Genomic DNA, 20,225 nt, shown 5'->3' on the forward strand with positions numbered 1-20,225 from the left:
CCCGCAACCTGTGTAGCGATCGCTGGCGAATTTTACCTTAGAGTTTTCTGTCGAGCAACAGAGTTGCAGCTATTATAATCACCGGGTAAGTATATTCAAAAATTTATTTTATTATAAAAATAACATATTTCTCTCATTGTCCTCTATTACAAAATAAAGAACTTATTTCTCTGAAATTACTGCATGTCTATTTTCACTTCATTTAAATTAATTCCTCACTTAAGTAATATTCCATATTACAGTTACTACTGTATTTACTTTATGCTATGATGGTGAAGTAATCAAATACTGTAGGTTCTTTTGATCCTTAATGGTGGACCCTGAGTAGTGTACTATTGATATTTCTTTCCAGCTTCCTTTCAGCTGCCGGCCACATTGATTTCCACCCATTCTTTTTTATCACTTGCTACTTAATTAATCAATTATTAGAACTTTTTCTTGCTCCAATTTCCACTTTAAAGTTAATCTTTTTAGGTTTTGACCACTTGCCAATTCTTTCAGTGCCAAGTGTACCTTATATTTGCCTATTTTAAACTTCTACTTGGATATTTTCAACTGAGAAATAAGGTGTGAAAGTGCACCCGTAAACTATTCTAGTTTAATATTCTCACTATTTACTGAAATGACCACATTAAAATTTTATCCTTCTACAAATTTTTATTATACTTTCATGATTTGGTGAATTATTACTATGAACCTCCACTGATGTTTGTATTGCTTTATTCTCAAAGCTTGACTTACACCGACATTACCCAAAAAACTCAAAGATTTCCCATTTTCTTTCCTGTAAGAGGTCACACCTCTTGCCCACCAAGGCAACATCTGGTAACTAATTGCGAATGACAGTGTAAAAAGGCATAAGTGTTATCTTCAGTCTCTCGTCAGTGTTGACTTAAGACAACATTTACTACTCCACTCCAGATTAAAAATGTGTTAATCATAGTTAATCATGATGGCTTCTGTATTTAATAGTAAGTACTGTGTAGATTGTCCAGTTGCATTAAAATTGAGGGATCAGGATAGTCATTCTCTTTGTGCCTCTTGCTGATTACAGTAATGGGATTCAGACAATCAATGTGAAGAATCTGAAAGCCTTATGGTTCCCCTTATGGAAAAATATGTTCAGATGGTGGACAAAAAGATTAAGAGTTCTAGATATAAAATAAAGTTGGCGTTTTTCAGAGAAGAATCCAGAGAAGCATAGGTTGATTTACCATAAAGAGAATGATGTTGGGAATGCCACTCCAGCCATTAACGAGCCTTCAGCCACTAACGAATTCTTAGTCTTTAACATTCCTCAAGGTTTTAATGGTAAAGGGCTTCATACAATCTTCATTTGTACATCAAAATAAAGATTCTGACCTAATCTACCCAGTTTCGAACCCTTGCCTAATTCCTGAAGTTTTGACTTGTGGTTCTAGTACACCAGTCAGTAAGGGTTCTTATGGTGTACAGTGCATAACATAGTTGAGATCCTCTCTTAGAACCTCACATTTCTTATCTTCTTTGGGATCTTCTACTGCAAAGCCCTTGCTAATCAGTGATCCAATTAGCAAACTGTCTAACACAGCCTTTGTTCCATTGGATGGAAGGATAGAAGACAGAGTTGGCAATCTGGATCCAAATATTCCTCTACCCACTGATTTAGAAGCTAGTAAGAAACCTCTTATTTCTTATACTAATGGTATGGCATATCGTATGGTTTCTTTTAATGATGGGTTGCTTTTGAATGGCAGTGCGCATTCTTTGCTTGTAGACTTAACCACTAGCTCATTGCAAATTTTCCTTAGTGACTTTAATGTCGGTGGTAGTACTTCTGCTGCCAAAACGAGTCACTTAACTTACGCAGGGGCAAAGATCCCTTTTATAGGTAGTGTAAATAAATGGGAAGAGCAGTGATTAACGTAAGGAAGAATGTTTCAGTACAGGAGGAGGAAGAGGAGGCAGGTGTTGAAAAAGAGCCCTACTCGAGTGAGGAATCTCCATTTCATTTATTAAGGAAATTTATTTGTGAAAAGTATCCAAATAAATTATTTAAGGTAAGTTCAAATTTTACTAAGTTGTCAGAAACAGCCTCCTCCAGGACAACATATACTCCCCAATTTTCTCAAATGGTTTCAGATCAAATATAATTCTTTATTGCGACTGAAAAGAAACAATGTTAATTCAGGCTCTCATTTAGTGCTAAAACCTTCTATCTAAATAAAACATGAAGTCTTTAAAAAAAAAGTCCATTTGTCTAACCCCGCTATGGATTTGGATCTACTAATTGCTTCTCTCGCACCTATAAGATGAAAAGCTTTTTACGTGGAGGGCTTGCAAACTGGGCTACCTAAGACATGTTTTCCGTAGGTAATAAAGTGTGGAGTATTCTGGAAATACTCTTTTGCAGATTCTTTAATAGGAGTGATTTTAAAGTTAACAGAAGAGAAATCTGCAGGCAATCACTATAAAATTTCATTTTAGATTATTTGACTTGTTTAGATAAGGCTATTGCGGATGAATTTAACGAGGTTGTAGAAACCTTTGTGGATTTTGTAGTTAAACATAGTAGAATAATTGTGTTATGCTATGATTGAGACAGTGTTGGATCAGAAGCATTCTTTGATTTCTTTCCCTATTTTTATCTTGCGTTGGATATTACTGTACTGTAATAGGACTGATAGAGTGACTGCACAAGTGGATGCCAAGGTAAAGAGTGATGCTTTGAGGTCTTTTTCTAGAAGGACCCCTGTTTCTACCTATAATCCAGTTTTTAATAAGTCTCTTCATGTGCCAGTTCCAAGGGCTATGTTTTGTAACAGTGGCAGGCCATTTGAATTCTGCTCTAGTAGACATACTGGCCAAAACTACGTCAGGATTCACAGACCTTATAGGAGATCACTATGACGGTCTTTTCTAACTTGTAGGAGAAACACTGTACCACTTTCATCAGGTTTGGGAAAGCCTCCACCCAGATCTATGGATGCTGGCTGGGTACTGAATACTGTTAGTACCTCTGCTCTCCTATACTTTCTTGTCAAAGAAACCAATACCGTTCCCAAGCTATCTATCTTATTCGGCAAAAGCCCAGGTTTTGAAGTTAGAGATTAGTAAACTTCTAGAGAAAAATGCTGTAGAAGATGGTTTGAATCCATCTCCAGGGTTTTATAAAAGGTTATTCCTAGTTTCCAAAGCTTTGGGAGATTGGAGACCAGTACTAGGTGTCTCAAATCTCAACAAGTTTACAGGTCTAACCAAGATTTCCATGGAAATGCCCTCCATAGTGCTGGGGGTTATAAGGAAGGGAGATTGGATGTTTTCAGTAGACGCAACAAATGCTTACTTTCACATCCCTCTTCATGTAGACTTGAAGAAATTCCTTTGTTTTGTAGGCGATTCAAGAGTTGGCCAATTCAAGTTCCTGTGCTTCGGTCTGAGGACAGCTCCACAAGTTTTCACTAGGATGATGGCTTCTATCTCAAAGTGAGTAAGGTTTCTGAGCATCAGGATGGTTTCTTTTACACCTGGACAACTGGCTTTTTTTTCAACATTTTGTTTTAAAGGATTCAGATTCAACAAGTTAAGGCACTTATGTTACTTCAAAGGATGGGAATCCTGATAAATTTGGAGAACTTTTCTGGTCCCATTTCAAGATTCTTTATTTGGGGATGATAATAGCAACAGTTTCTTTAAAGGTTTCTCTGTTGAAAAAGAGGATTCAGTCTTTTCTAAAGATATTGGGAAAATTTAAGATGTGGATAAGGCTGGTAGAGGCCATGGCTTCCTTAGAGAACTTTGTGCTAAATGGTTGCCCAAAGATAAGAGCATTATAATGTCATCTCAATCAAAATTGGAACGGGATTTTGATCTGGACACAATCACTATTCCAGTAATGAAGAATTAACTTTGACCCCTAAGTTGGTAGGACAATCCACTTTGGTTATCCCAAGGAATCTTTTATGGAGGTAAATATTTCAGATCATTCTCAGTTCATAGACGTTGCACAGGAAGGGTGGGGAGCAGTCACCACTTGATTTTCTCCATCAGTCAGGGAAATGGACAATGGAAATGTCAGTGCTTCATATCAACTGCCTGGAACTTCTAGATGTGTTGGACTCTTCAGGTTAAAGAATTGTCGGTACTAGGAAAGTGCGTAGCAGTGTTTTCATACAACACAATGACATTAGTTTATATTCGGAACCAGTTCGGAATCTCCTGTTCCGGATAGTAGAAGTGCTACCGAGTTGAACAAATATATTATGGATAGTCCTTCTTTCTCGCTTTATATCAGGAGTATTGAACATCTTAGCAGATCAATTAAGCAGAGGAAACCATATTCTTCCGAATGTATAAACTTTGCTTCTTCAAGAATGTCTAGATTTGACATTGGTGGGGACAGCAAAGTGTAGACTTTTGCAACATCTCTAACAAGATATTGGACTTTTTTTCGCCAGTTCTGTATACCGTAGCTGGTCCCTTGTTGTCGGACTGTCTGAGAAGGTTTCCGTGCAAAGCCAATTTTCTCATACAACCTCTTTCAAGAGAGTTCCATGCAAACCCATATGTACTACATCTAACTGCATGGAGACTATCCACTGTTTACTCAGAGACAAAGGGTTTTCAACAATGTCTAGACTGTCTGTTTTAGGTTCAAAGAGACAGTACAGTACTAATAAGTTTTATCAAAGTTAATGGAAAGTATATTTTGATTGGTGCAAGTACAGAAACATGTCAGCAACTAGGAATAGTTTAGGTAATAACTGTTAATTTTTTTCTTATCCTTTTTTTTTTTATCAAAAGCTGTTCATTCCAGCTATTAATATAGATCCATGCTTAATACTGTACTCAAACATTTTGGATTGCATTTATCTTGTTCAGGCAGATGTATTTAGGTCCTTTATTATTGTAAAACTACTGCAGTAAAGAGGAATTTTTTAGAATTAGATGTAGTATTACACATTTTAAAAGGTTCAGATTTTTAACTTCTAGAAAAGCGTTTGGTTAAAGATCTCATGGCTAAACTCTATTGTCTTTTGGCATTAGCAACGGCTAAATGCATTCGTGAATTGCAAACTCTTTTTGAACTTTCAGAGCCAAGAATGATTTCTGGACAATAGGTTTGCCACAATTTTTGTTTCTAATTTCCTTTTTGGAAAAGGAAGTAACAAGTCCATCAGAGGATAGATATTTGTCTGAGAGGGGTTGTTAAGTATTATTTGGTCAAAATTGCAGACATGAGGGGTAATGTTACGCATCTGATGTTGGATTAGGCTTTTAAATTGCCCTTTGTCCAAAAATGCTATATCGTTTCTTGTTGAAATATTGGTCACAGAAACTCAAAAGGAATTACAACCGAGTCCTATGAACGACTTGAAAGTAAGAGTGCATGATATTAGAAGTGCTGCTACATCGCCAAATATTTTTTAGGAAACTTATTTTGGAAACGTTTCTAACTGCAGCTTAGTTGTGTACCAAATATGTATTTACTGAACATTATCTTAGAGAATCCTGATTCTCTTGAGATTGCTGGGCTTTAGGTGCACTAATAGCTGCAGATGTGGTTTAATGAAAGTTTGGTTTTCTTTTATTTTTTCAATGAGACAATTAATTGGTCTGGGGTCTTTTGGTTCCCTATTTTGGGATGCAAGGTGTTGGACAGAGTATATAGACTAAGTAATATGTAATGAAGATACGTAGACACAGCCTGGAGCATCAAATTATATTATTATTATTATTACTACCAAGGTATAACCGTAGTTGGAAAAGCAGGATGCTATAAGCCCAAGGGCTCCAACCGGGAAAGTGGCCCAGTGAGGAAAGGAAATATGGAAACAGATAGATTAGTGTGTCTGAGTGTACCCTCAAGAGTACACTAACCCAATACAGTGGAAGATATTGGTACAGAAGCAATGGCTCTACCCAGGAATACACAACATTGGTTTGATTTTGAAGTATCCTTCTCCTAGAAGAGCTGCTTACCATAACTAAAGTATAGCTTACCAAGTGGAAAGTAGCCATTGAACAGTTACAGTACAGTAGTTAACCCCTTGACTAAAGAAGAATTTTTTAGTTATCTTAGTATTTTCGTATTTTCATGTGTATGAGGAAAGAGGAGAATCTGTAAAGAATAGGCCAGACTATTCAGTGCATGTGTAGGCAAAAGAAAAATGAGCTGTAACTAAAGAAAAATCTAGTGGAGTACTATCTATCCAGTCAAAGGATCCAATAACACTCTAGTGGTAATATTTTAGTTGTTAAGGTTTGGTATTGAGGCAATAGACTAAGTGGTAAGTCTAATGTATAAAGGATTATTATTTCAAGACTTTAAATTTCTTATCTCTCCCTAAAGATCTACCTCCATCAGAGTATGTGAGTCAACAATATAAACATCAGGGAGGTTCAGGGAAATGAAATTTTAATAATAGAATTTATATCTATCCTGTACTCACAAGATGTTCATATATATGCCCACAGTCTTCTCATACCATTGACTGCCATTAGTCACCAGATGTCACATTGGCAGACACCTCTTGAAGGGAAGGGGGGGGGGGGTTAGTGTTGGTATAAGCTAAGCTTCGAGTATAAAGCAATATGAACATCAGGTAAGTAAAGAAAAAAAAACATTAGAATTTAATATTTAGCACTGATAAAATTTCAGATTTAGTCCTTATGATTGAAATTATATTTCTAAAATGCTGGAAATCATATGTAAAAAAATTTGAGATAATTTTGCATATAATTTTTTTTGTATATATCAAATAGAAGTTTAACCAATCCACTTGAGTCAAAATTCAAATTATCATAAGGTCAGTTAGAATTCCTTGCTATAGTGAAATATACTGTAACTATCTGAAGACTGGAAAAAAATTTTCATTCTTGTATTATACTCGTAGGCAAGACTTAGCGTTAAGGAAAGATAGGTAAGGTGGATGAATAACATTTTGTAACTGGAATACAAACCAAAGATGAGCCATTAGACTTTTAGCAAGGGTTAACCACCTGTACCACTAGTTAGCAGGGGGTTGTGGGGTGGGGGGTAGTAGCTACCCCTCTCACTCACACACCTGTGACTGTAACTCAATTTACTTTTGGCTCGGGGAGAGAGACGTCTTCAACTGACTAGCCTTTTAACTTTTTAATCTTATGTTTTTTCTTTTATTCAGTATAAACATTCTTAATGTTTTTATATATATTTTAAGCTTTCTTTACAATGATTGTTGCCATTTGTGTGACAGCATAGTGTGGCAGGTTCTCAAGGCAAGCGACCTTCCTCCCTTAGACAACGGACATTCAGTAGACGGGTGGCGTTGCAAGTGATTCAGCCGCCGACGCAGGGAAGTCGTCATCGTTTGGATACTCCTCCGTTTGGATGTTAATGTCCGCCTCCCCCCTATGTGTTCTTAGAGAGAATCTGCATGCGGCCTTCATAGAGCTTGACTTCAGTCTTGCTTTTTCTCATTGACAACGCCGCTCACTTTACACAGATCCTCTGTGGGGGGAACACCTTTCCCGTTCGCGGGTTAGGTTGCGCTTCCGAATGGTTTTCTTCATTAATTAAGTAAAATAGTAACTGTTTGTAATTTAACTTTTCAGCTTCGACTCCGCTCTCCTTCTCGGGATCGATGGTCATATGGCCTTTCTTGCCGGCAGAGGGCACGCATGACCTTAGCTTGTCCGCTCTCCTTCGGGGAATCCCCTTTCTGCCAGAAGGTTAAGTGGTTCTCCCGAGTAGTTTGTTTTGTCGGCTGAATGAGTTAATTGTAATTCTTGTTTTGTTATAATTTTTATGCAGCCGCTCTCCTTCTCCCGTCGATTCGGCCGGGGAAGGGAGTGCGCAGTCCTTAATTTGTGTTCGTTCTCTCGGGGGACACATTTCCCGTCCACGGATTTTGCCTCTCCCAAGCCAGTTTTTTCTTGCATAATGTTTTAACTTTTCCTCAGGTAGCAATGCAGTACTTTATCGTTTGGCTAAGAGAGCCAACGTAGAAGAGCAAGGATGTTCGTTCCTGTGGAACCTGTTGTCACTGCGACGTCACTTTTCTGTTTTCCTGCACTTGGGGCAGCTCCTGATCAGCATGCTAACCTCAAGGAACTAGCTTCAGCTACGTTTTCTCAGGTAGTGCTCGATGCAGACTTTCAACTTGAACAAGGCTTATTGATGGGAAGCAAAGAGCGCTGCCCGGGAGTCCGCCTCCAGGGGTTGGACTACTTCCCCTACCGAGGGAGAGTTATCCTCCTCAGGTGTTGGGCTATTCTCCCTTCCGAGGGAAACTTCCCTTCATCTTCTCTGTCCTGCAACCTTCCCACTTGTGGGGAGATTTGCTGACAGCTACATCTCATCGGCTGTTGCAGTTTCTTCACCAAAGACTATGCTCACCCCTATGTTGAGCCGACTCTTCCGGCGGAGGCGGAGTAAAGTCCGAGGCAAATCTCTCCAGCGGATGATCACCTCTCTCATTCGCGAGAAACCACCCATAGAGACACTTTTGTAGACCTTGAAGAGATCATCCAGCTCAGCTGTCTTCCTTGCGGAGGATTGTCATTGGCGAGCTCGCTGAGTCGTAGTCTTCTTCGCCTCAGACACGCTCTTTCACCTTTAACAAAGATGTGTCTGTTTGGCTCGTCGTCGACATCTGATGAACGATTCCCTTTGGAGGAAGGACAAGGACCTCACCGTTCACCCACTCTTCAGCCTTTGCCTTCGTTAAGATGTCAGCCGGACGAGTCTCGTCAGTTTTGCCGGTCACCCTCTGGTTCCCAACTCTCACCTGTCTCACTGGACTCTCTTCGGACTCGCCGTTCACCAGCCTTACGGCGTTCGCCTCTCCAACGCCCTTCTTTGACCTATCGCCATCAAACTGCTGTTTGTAGTTCGCCATTGCCCAATGAATCTCCGGGTTTCCTAACCTGCCATCAATGACTGGGGTAATGCTGCCGATTGCCAATCGTCAGCTTGCCAATCGTCGATCTCCAGCTTGCCGATTGCTGATCACCAATTGGCGGCTTGCCGATCACCAGCTTGCCTATTGCTAGCTTGTCTTTCTCCAATCGCCGATTTCCAGCTCACCGATTGCCAATTGTCAGGTCGCGGACGTTCATCCCTCATGAATGTACATTCTTCACCTTTAGTTCATTCCTACTACAGAAGGAGGCAGATCTCTTAAATCTGTTCCTTCCCCTACATCAGGAGGCACAACCCCATGGGGTTTCTTACGACCTTCGCCTGTGTCAACAAACTCTCCTCGGTCTCATTGTTCACCAGCCTCACAGCGTTCGTCAGACCAACTCTCCTCTCCATCTGCTTGTCAAAGAACTCCAGTTCGTTGCTCTCCAGATGGTTCCAGCCACCCGGTCGCTCGTCCCTCAGCAACTTGTCAGCATGCTGTGTTCGCCGTTCACCAATGGTTAGCCGTTCATGAACTTCTCCTGTAGTTCACCGCTCACGTAGGGTTCACCATTCATCTCTGGCGACTCATCAATTGCCGATAGCTTGCCAGGAGCCTTTGCTTGCCAGCAACTCGCTGATCTCCCAAGATATCAGAAGGCAAACTACATTAGACTCTCACTGCTCACTGTTTGCCAACACGCTGATCGCCTAAACGATCATCAGGCTACCGACAGTCCCTATCAGCAGCTTGTCGTCAGGCAACCACTAGTAATCACACTCCAATTGCACAGCAACCTCAGGAACCAGCCCCCGACCATCGTCAATGTTCGCCAGAAAAATTCACCGTTCTAGGGAACGGCGTCGTTCGCATGAAGAGAGGCTTAACAAGCCTTCTCCTTCACGAGCCTCCAAGCGCTCTGGAGCAAAGACAGTCTCCTCCTCGCTGTTTTCCTTTGCTTCGTTCTCCTCCCCGCAAGCGCAGGACATCGTGTTCGCTGGGGAGAGCAGAGAAAGGCATTACTTCTTCCACCTTTACCGTTCCTTCATAGGGAGACTTCAACACATGCAGCCCCAGCTGGGTCATCTTTGACAGTGGGTAAGACTTCCTTGTGGAAACCCTCCTTCTTCATTCCTTTCAGGGGATCTCTCTGATAGCACTGTGATAGGTCAGGAGCCTTGGTTTGGAGGCCTGGTAAGGGCCGTTACTCAAGCCTTCACAAGAGGTTTTCCCCCTGTTCACCCTTCAGAGACTCCTAGGATCCACCTGGAGGAGTCTTCCTTGCTGTCGGCTGACCCAAAGCGAAAATCCACTGTTCCCTCCCGCAAAGAGACTTTGGTTTCTTCCTCTCCCCTGAATAGGAAAAAGAGGAGTTTCTGATGAGGTGGTGTCATCCAGAATCAAGCTGACCCCTGTCAGGACGTCCACGTGGAGGCTAAGCATCACTGTGCCTACTCCTCTTTGCCCAGTTGCTCCACAACCAGCAGTCCCAAAGGAAGCTCCACTCAGGAAGGAGTCCCTAGATGGCTCCTTCGACCTCTCTCCCATTGAGAAGGTTTTTTGTGAGCTCAGAGCAGCCTCTACACCCGTGGAAGACACTATCTTAATAACTACGTGTGAGAACCATGAGTGTCACACCAAAGCCGTGCGGATTAGAGACCTTCTTCATGAGTCCGAACAGGACCGCCTCTTAAACTTCTCAGAGATGAGGCAACCTTCCTGTAGGCAAGAGGTACCACCCCCCCTTTGAGGGGAACTCAGTTTTGAGCTCCGGCTCATTTCTCGTACAACACCTGATGTCTTCTTTGAACTTGGGCTAGTACTCGTCGATTGGAAACAGAGTGTGACCAAGAAGATCACCTTTTAAAGGTGATGGAACTCTCCTTTACGTTGTGGGGAGAATCATCAACTACGGCAGCAGATGTTGATCGTGTCCTTTCCGTCTGCGGAAAAAATTTCCTTCTCCCATTGGTCTCCCCTTCAGAGGATTCTTGCAGCGAAGAGAAGGATTCATCAATGCCATTTCTAACAGAGTAGTTCCTCCAACAACCACTATGCAACAATCTTCCTGCTTGCTGGAATGATCATCGACAGCGGCAGCAATCAGGAGCCGCCTTTTCCATCTACGAGAGAATTTTCCTTTTCCTGGTTGGTCTCTCCTTTGGGGCGATTCTTCCCACATGAATTGGATTTGCCCATTCTCCATCATTGCCCTTCAGAGCAGGCCTTGATCTTCGGGAACAGGCCATAAGACTCGCCTCACCAGCATGACTCGTTGTGCCTAACAGACTTGTCTCGTCAGGGAGATTCGTCTTGTTCAGCAGACTCTTCATGCTCAATCGACTTATACTTCCAAGCAAAGTGAGTTACAGTCACAGGTGTGTGAGTGGGAGGGGTAGCTACTACCCCCCATCCCCCGATAACCAGCGGTATGGGTTGTTAACCCTCGCTAAAAGTCTAATGGCTCGTCTTTCAGCTTCGCCGAAAATAATACCCCGATAAATAGCTACAGGTTTATATCGTTAGGAAAAATACAAATTACTTTCAAATTTGTCATGTTGGAGAGAAAGAGAAGGAGATGACAAAGAGCAAAAGAGTTTGCAGTGAAGGAATTAGTTTAATACTCTCCTATAGCACTTAACATGCATCACTATTAGGCTGGGGAATGCTGAGAGATTCATTAACATAACTAATTTCAAAAGTACAGCTTCTTAAAGATTTATCATTGGATAAAATGAAAATTCACACAGTTCTATATGGGAAAATTAATTTCATTAGATAACTTTAAATCTACAAAACTCTTAAGGAGAGTTTTTAAAAAATCCACAAAGTTCTGTTAAGAGAGTTTTAATCATATTACCTGTCCAAAACATATTCTCATTACAAATACCTTACATATTTATTTACCTTATTCACATATACAATATTATTTTTGTATTTAAAAATTTAGTGAATTTACAGTACAGTATTTATTTATTATTATCATTATTTTTTTTATATTTCTTATGCAAGGAATAGCCTAGTTAGGCACACATAGAATTTTACAAGTTAGCAAAATCATGGAATACTAAGTAACTAATACTTTTTAGTGTCAACAGAATGCTGGAATATAATGTGCATTTTTACATGATAGGATTTTTTATTGTTATCCTCATCATTACATTATCATTTTTATTTTGCAGGTGGTACTTGAAGGTTCGCTACAATACATCTACGATACATTATGAGAGAGCAAGTGCCAAAATGCACCAGAATTATGTAGGAGCACCAGGACTTTTCTTCATCTCTGAAAATGATCCAGTGGCAACACCAAAGATGGTCGCTAAAGTGTATAACAAATGGGAAGGCAACGGCCATGAGGTGAGTAACTATGTATTCCATCTTGGCTCCTTTAAATGATCATTTCAAAAGGAGGGCTGTGGACACAGGTATAGCCTCTTGCTAATAGAAGGAAATTGCTATCTTCTCATTAGGTTAAGAAGGATTATAGAAGTTTTCCTTTGTAGATTGCTCATCAGGGGTTATCCAGTAATGAAAATTTAAATTTTAGACAGTATTAGCTTTTATCAAGTGATGATACTGTATGTTAGATTACAGAGCTATTGAAACAGTTAGTGCTTTCTTTAGCTTAATGATTAACAAGAGAGAACACAAACTCTAATTTAAATAAGTTGGTGATACCGTATAGGTACAAAAGACAGGAATCTTTACGCTTTCATCATTTAGTTCTCTGCTAGATCACATTAGATTAACATAACAAATTTGGAAGTACACTGTAATAAGTATTTTTTCTAACAATACAAACCTGTAGCTATTTATAGGAGTATTACTTTCGACGAAGCTGAAAGGACGAGCCATTAGAAATTAGCGAGGGTTAACCATCCATACCGTACCGCTAGTTAGCGGGGGAAGGGGGGGAGTAGCTATCGCTCTCATTCGCACACCTGTGATTGTGTTTCACTTTGCTTGGAGGTAGGACTTCAATGGGGGACTGGGTTGGCGGACAAATCTGTATAAATAGCTACAGGTTTGTATCGTTAAGAAAATACAAATTGCTTCCAAATTTGTCACTTGGAATATAAACCTATGCTATTTATAGGGGGTTGACTCACCCATTAGGAGGGTGAATGTCCCTGCCAATCTGGCTTTTTGGCTTTACCTGGGGATTCCTCTTCATGTGTGTTAGCACAATAAAGAGGAAACCCTAACACCTCGCTAAACCCTTGCTGGGCATGGTCTGCGGCCTACACAAGCTGTGTGTTGAGATACTAGCAATGTGACTGTCAAGGAGAGAATTCTTCCGAGTCATAGAAATCGTCCGAGTCACCAAGACATTCCCAATACTACCTTGCCAGGGTATGGGGACACATCAGTATTGACACAATACTAGATTACACAAAAGAGCAATGGTTTATCTACAGTGGTTGAGGTCAGCTGTGCAGAGGACCCTGGATGCAGATTTCCCCAAGAGTGGGGCGGATGAAAAAAAGAAGAGAGCTAGTCATTCCTTTTTATTCACTCCGACTAAAACTGGGTAACCAATACCCTCAATCTCCTGCTACTTGTCCATTAAGGAGTTTGAGGTATTAAACCAGCTGTTGTGCAGCCACCACAAGACCAATAGAAAACGTATCGAGTCTCCTGTGGGTTATGTCTTGCAGGTAGTGGGTGGTGAAGGTTGTCTGACTCTTCCACACGCCTGCTTGTAGAACCTGCACCACAGAGTAGTTCCGTCTGAAGGCCAGGGATGTAGCAATGCCCGATGTCATGAGGTCTGGGTTGACGTGTTGGAGGAGGATCTGCATTTAATGCTCAGTCAATGACCTTGCAAATCCAAGCAGAAATGGTGTTCTTAGTGATACTCTTCTTAATCTTCCCTGTGCTGACGAAAAGCGATGGTACTCGGGGATGACCTGCTGCTGTTCTTTTGAGGTATAGCCTCAAACTCCTTCTTGGACATAGAAACAGATGATCTGGGTCATCCGTTACAGAACTGAGACTCGTAATCTGGAAGGAATTGAATCTAGGATCTGCTACCCTTAGATTTTGAGTCTTAGCTATATACTCAGGGGCAGAGCTGACGCTTACCTCTCTCAATACCCTTGAATGAGCAGTGTCATACAGGTAACCGTGAAGTTTGCTGACTCTTTTGGCCAAAGCGAGTAGGAACACTGTCTTCAATGTGAGATGGCAATTTGTTGCCTAGAATAATGGTTTGTAGAGAGGACCCTTCAGGGACCGAAGAACCTGAACTACATTCCAAGGTGGAGGTCTCACTTCTGACTGAGGACTGGTAAGTTCATAACTCCATTTGAGGAGGAAAATTTCAAGTGAAGAAATGTCTACAACTTTCAGTTTAAAGGCAAAACTCAAGGCTGAGCAATAGCCTTTTACTGCCAAAACTGAGAGAAGCATTTCCTCCCACAGATACACGAAGAACTCTGCTATTGCTGGAATAGTGGCATTGAGTGGAGAGATACCCCTTCCACCACAACAACCACAGATGACATTCCACTTCGCCTGGTAGACTGAGGCTGACGATCTTCGCAGATGTCCAGACATCCTTTTTGCAATCCTCTCTGAGTGAGATACTGAATAGTCTCCAGGCGTGAAGTAGTAGCGAAAATGCAGCTTTGTGGTAGATATCGACGTGTGGTCGTCTGAGCAGATCGTGTTGCAGAGGAAGTTCTCTTGAAAGCTTCGACAGGAGTTGCAGGAGGTCTGGGAACCTCTCTGCGTGATGTCATAGTAGAGCTATGAGGATCATTGAAAGATTGACCGATGTTCTTGCCTTGTTAAGTACTCTTCTCATCAGACAGAACGGGGGAAACTCTACGTAAACGTTGATGTTTTCCCCACCTGTGTTGGAATGCATTTTGCCAGAGAGCCTTGGGGTCCTGGACTGGGGAGCAGTACAACGGGAGCCTGAAAGTCAGGGATGTTGCAAAGAGATCCACCATTGGGAACCCCATAAAGTCAAGACTTTGTTGACTACTAGATAATCAAGAGACAACTCGGAACCCACTACCTGAGTAAATCTGCTCAGGTTGTCAGCGAGCACATTCCTTGTATGGGTACGAAGCAAGATGATGGGAACGCCAAGTGGAATTCTGCCCATCTCAGTATTTCTACTGCAAGATGCGATAGGGGCTGCAAAAAAGTACCGCCTTGCTTGTTGATGTAAGCCACTACTGTAGTGTTGTCGCTCATCACCATCACTAAGTGGCCCGCCAGGAACTGATGGAACTATTGAAGGGCCAAGAAGACAGCCTTCATCTCGAAGAGATTTATGTATTGGTACTTTTTGAACTCCGATCAAAGGCCTGAGGTTGTGTGATATGCAGCATGCCCCCCCCCCCCCTCTTTTGATGCATTTGAGAAGAGCATGTCTGGAGGAAGGACAAGAAGGTGTCTAGGCCCTTTAGCAGATTCTCGTCTGCCACCCACCATTCAAGGTCTGTCCGTTCCTCTGGTCCCATGGGGATCAGAATGTCTGGGGAATCGAAGCTTGATTCCAGTTGGACTTTAGTCGCCATCGTATCCTGAGGCGGCCATTGGGAACTAGACTGGCCAGAAATGATCGATGCCTGAGGAGATATAACCACCTCTGGACTGGGAGTTCTCGTCTGAGGAATGGTCTTGCGACCTTCCTAAGTCTCACTACCCTGCTATCTGATAAGAAGGCTTTGTGCAGATTGGTGTGTCTAATCATTCCCAGGTATACCAGTTGTAGAGTGGGAAGCAGGGATCAAGTCTTGAGGTTTACCATGATCCCCAGAAATTTGTCTCGGTGGTGGAGAAGGGTTGCCATCGAGTCTACTAGGATTAGCCAGTCGTCCAGATAACGAAGGAGACGTATGCCGAACCTGTGAGCCCAAGATGGCACAAGGGCGAACACTCGGAAGAACTGGGATGTGGAAAGACCGAAGTACGGCACCTTGAACTGGTATTTCTTGTTGTCTAGACTGAATCTGAGATATTTCCTCGAAGACGAATGGATTGGAATCTAGAAGTGTGCATCCTTTAAGGTCCAGTGTGCACATGAAGGCCTGTGGTCTTACCGCTTATCTGACCGTATCTCCCGTGTCTATGCAGATCAAAATTTGTTTGACAACCTTTTTCAGAGCCGAGAAATCGATGACTGGTCTCCAGCCTCCAGATGCCTTTTTCACAAAAGTCGATTGAAGAAGCCTGGGGAGTTGTCGTGGACCTCTTGGAGAGCACCCTTCTCCAACATGGTTTGGACTTCAGGCCAGCCCTTCTGTGGATCCCATCGCAAAGGAGCTCCTTGACACTGGATTCTTGATCAGTGGAGGTAGAGATGAAATGAAAGATAACCTGAACGAATCACGGAGATTGTCCAGGGTTCAGCCCTAAGCTGCATCCACCTCTTCCAACTGCGATGTAGATATCCTCCCACTGGTGGACAAGCTGGGGATCGCCTATACTGGTTAAGGATCTCTGCAACCGAGAGAGAGACTTGAAGACCAGAAAGTCTCTCCAGAGAGATGCCCTTCCTTAGTTCATCTAGGGAATGAACAATAACCTCAACGAATCACGGAGATTGTCCAGGGTTCAGCTTTAAGCTGCATCCACCTCTTCCAACAGCGATGTAGATATCCTCCCACTGGTGGACAAGCTGGGGATCGCCTATCCTGGTTAAGGATCTCTGCAACCGAGAGAGAGACTTGAAGACCAGAAAGTCTCTCCAGAGAGATCCCCTTCATTAGTTCATCTAGGGAATGGTGAAGAGGAAGAGCAGGGAGGGGCTCATCAAGGACCTCATAATCTCTCCTCTGCTGGACACCCAGGGGGGTGGGAGGAGGTTTGAGGATGAGCCTGATCGAAGTGATGCAGAGAAGTCCGAGAGCTGGGCAGCAACCTTATGCCGGGCACTCTTCAGACCCTGAGACCAGGGCAAAGCTGCACTGGACTTAGGTGGCTTCTGAATACCAAAGACACGGTCTAGGACCGTGTCTTTGCCCTCCTGAAGAGCCATCACCGGGTCTGCTAACCCATTGAGGGTCCTCATACGAGCCAGAACTTGCCAAAAGGCATGTCCTGACTCCCTCTGCTAAACTTCTGAAGGACTGGTAGCTTGGTCATTGTCATCCACCCATGAGGCATTTTGGGGTGGGTGGTCGTGGTCAATGTTGAAGCGGCTAGAAGATGGTTTGATGTCCTCAGTGGGTCTAGAAATCCTCAAAGAAGATTTTAGTAGCATTTTTGAGTCCTTGGACTCTCTCTTAGGAGGAGGGGAAAAAGGTCTCCAGCACCGAAGGTTTTGAGGGGGGAACCTTCTGATGCCCACCTGTAGAGGAAAAGATTGAAACCTCCACAGGTTTTGAGGCCATTATACTGCCATTTTGCGGGACTTCTTCTATGAGGGAGGGTCGGAAAAAGTCTGGCAAAGACACTTTCCTGCGAGAGACCTCTGACTGAGGTAACGACACTCCTTACACTTGTTATTCTCATCATACCGCTGCCCCTGCAAGCCAGACACAAACAGTGGGGATCAGTATCCTTGGCGGACATAAATGTAAAGTGACTAAATGTAACGTGACCAGGGCAGGTACGCATGGCTGCCAGGAAGGCGCAAACACACACAAACTGAAAGAAAAAGCAAAAAAGAATTATCAATGGCAGTCCAAAAGGTGAGGAGGAAGAGCGGTAATAACCATTCTCCATCCTTACCAAAAGCAAAGTTAAGTACAATCACAGGTGTGTGTGAGAGGGGTAGCTGGTACTCCCACCACCCACTAACTAATGGTATGGGTGGTTGCCCTTCACTAATTTCTAATGGCTTGTTCTCCCAGCTTTGCCCAAAGTAATACCCCTATAAATAGCATAGGTTTGTATTCCAGTTACGGAACAAAAAAGTTTTGGGGTATGTCTTGAACAGGGGGCAATTTGGCCTCTTTGCTTAGGCCTCTATGGCTACTGTCAGTGAACCTAGACTAGCTATGAATCCGATAATGGCTCCTGCTTCGTCAGCTAGCTGGAATATCAGAACTCAAGATAGGTCAAGACCCTTTAAATGTCTTTGTCTAAAACAGAGGGCACTTAAGGTAAAGAAAATAATCTCTCTGTGGCATTAAGACATTTTAGGGTGAATATGGCAGTACTCTACCTTGATTTCTTTAAAAGAAATTTTATTGGCTAGTCCTAGTTTGGTTTTGTATAGGTTGTAGTCCTTTAGTAGGGAAATACTAAATGTGTATTGTAAATTGTAAATTTTATCTTAAAAATTCATTTGACTCAACATTCTTTGTGGTGATGCCCAAATTAACTGAAAGGTGGATAGTGTTAAACAATTAAGATAGTTTTAAATATCCTCTCTGAAATAAGATGAATAGTGTACTGTAACAAAATACCCCATAAAAATCCTATCCAGGATTCAACCACCAGAAATTTTCCCTGAGGTAATTTGAGGTTGACGGAGAACTCTCCTCTTCCAACTCAATTAGTAGTTTCAAATATATTTGAGGGCTAGTCCACTAATCCTCTAATTTTTTACATTATCAACCAAATTTGTGCTTTCAAAACTTATGGCACAATAAATGATGGGTGATTATTTAAATAGTTATAATGTTATTTTTTTTTAAGATTGTTTAATGGTTCTACTGTATGTACTCACATAAGTTTACCATTGATAGGTATTTGTGAAGTGCTGGGATAAGTCGAGACATGTCAGCCATTACCGAATGTACCAGAAGGAATATGAAGATCATGTGATTGCATTCCTCGAGAGGATCAGGCTGCTTGAGTCAGCAAGACGGGCGGCTTCATTGTGAATAGACGAAGTTAATGGGGAAACCATTTTGAGTTTGTTGAAGAGTATATAAGAGATATTTTATGAAGTAATGACATAGTATCATTTCTTGCTAGCTATTTCAAACCTTTACCAACACCTTTGAGTCACCTGGTTTGTATGCATTAAGTTTGGCAAAGAAATACAAGGGGCCATTTTGATGATTTACAGTCAGTATTCGTATGTAATCATTTGTAACAGGATTTTTCGCGTTATCCTTTTAATAAAATTTCCATAGGAAACTCACCTTCTGCATTTTAAGACTTTTGATACTTTTGATCTATGGATCTATTCTGTAATGTTTTGTTAGTAAATATTATTCCTTGCTTATTTGTTTTTTTGGCCTGCATAGCAATGATTTGGATTTTTTCCTAAATTTGAGAGTTAGTATGCTATATCTTCATTATTACTAGTTCTATCTAAAAGCTGTTTGTTATAAAAGAAATCATATGTTTAGAGTGAAATCCAAACGCTGATTTAATTGCTATATGTGTCAATTACTTGTTTATAAAAACATTAGACTCTTAAAACCAATATAGGTTTTTGCAGAATAGGAACTTTACTTTTCCAAATCTTCCCTTCACTGCAGTGTTTCAACCCAAACTATATAACAGAAATGGCTATTGCTCTTGTTCAATAATTAACCTACTGTATTTTTGTAACTGGGCGTACCTGTATATATGGTAAATGTGAATGGTATTTTTAGATTTCCCTAGAGATTAACCTTTTATGCAAAGAATGCAAATTATTTCTAAGAATTTAATTTTAATAAAATTTGTTATTTCTATCCTCAATTGTTTTTCATAATGCTTTGTCCCCAAAGTGGACTCAACAGCAATGTCAGCCTCAAAAAAACTAAATACTTCCCATCCATCCCTTCAATAGGCCACACCTGCCCATCAAGGTGATATCTGGTGACTAAAAGCACCTCATGATAAGGCTTGGCCTTGCTTCCTTTAATAAATCTCCTAAGTCACAACTAATATCCTAGCCTCTTGAAATCATTAGTCTGGGGGGGGGGAGGAGGGTAGGCATGTACTGTATATAAACATTGTTGTTGTAAAAGTAAATCTTTTTAAAATTCCATTCATTTCTATGAACCTCCTCTGAAGTTCATATTACTGACTCTCATATTCTGATGGAGGTGGGTCATGAAGAAAAAAGATAAGAATTTTAAAATCCTAAAAAATACCCAATTACAGTATATACCAGATTCAATTCTTGTTTTAATGGTCTGGTACCAAATCATTAAAACTAAGGCTATAACTTTGTTCCAGATTGTATTCTTAAATGCCTATAAGATTAATAAATAAATTCAATAATAAAGCTAAAGGAAACCCAACTTTTTTTAAACCACATCCTTAGCAGCTATTTTAGCAAGAGGTGAGATATAAAGATCCAGCTACTCAACTTGGTATTTGGGGTAATGCAAGGGTTAAGCTGCAGAAGGAATAAAGTCAATTAAGAAATTGAGACTCAAACGGGAGGAACTCTACTCTGTAAGGTGCAGTGAACATTTAAAACCCTTACTGAAGGAGCACTAAGTA

At 41.4% G+C, this 20,225-nt stretch overlaps 1 protein-coding gene across 5 annotated transcripts in view; it reads left to right on the forward strand.

The window, feature by feature from the left end:
• Positions 1-19,004, forward strand: part of LOC137641577 (transmembrane protein 53-B-like) — a 70,952-nt gene extending 51,948 nt beyond the window's left edge. For all 5 annotated transcript variants that reach the window (XM_068374276.1, XM_068374280.1, XM_068374279.1 and 2 more), the window contains 2 exons: positions 12,050-12,227; positions 18,524-19,004. In XM_068374276.1, coding sequence (XP_068230377.1) covers positions 12,050-12,227; positions 18,524-18,661 — 316 coding nt within the window. In that variant the 3' untranslated portion in view covers positions 18,662-19,004. The remainder of the gene's footprint in view (positions 1-12,049; positions 12,228-18,523) is intronic.
• Positions 19,005-20,225: the final 1,221 nt, after the last annotated feature.

Source organism: Palaemon carinicauda, chromosome 5 (genome assembly GCF_036898095.1).
Source record: "Palaemon carinicauda isolate YSFRI2023 chromosome 5, ASM3689809v2, whole genome shotgun sequence".
Lineage (NCBI taxonomy): Eukaryota > Metazoa > Arthropoda > Malacostraca > Decapoda > Palaemonidae > Palaemon > Palaemon carinicauda.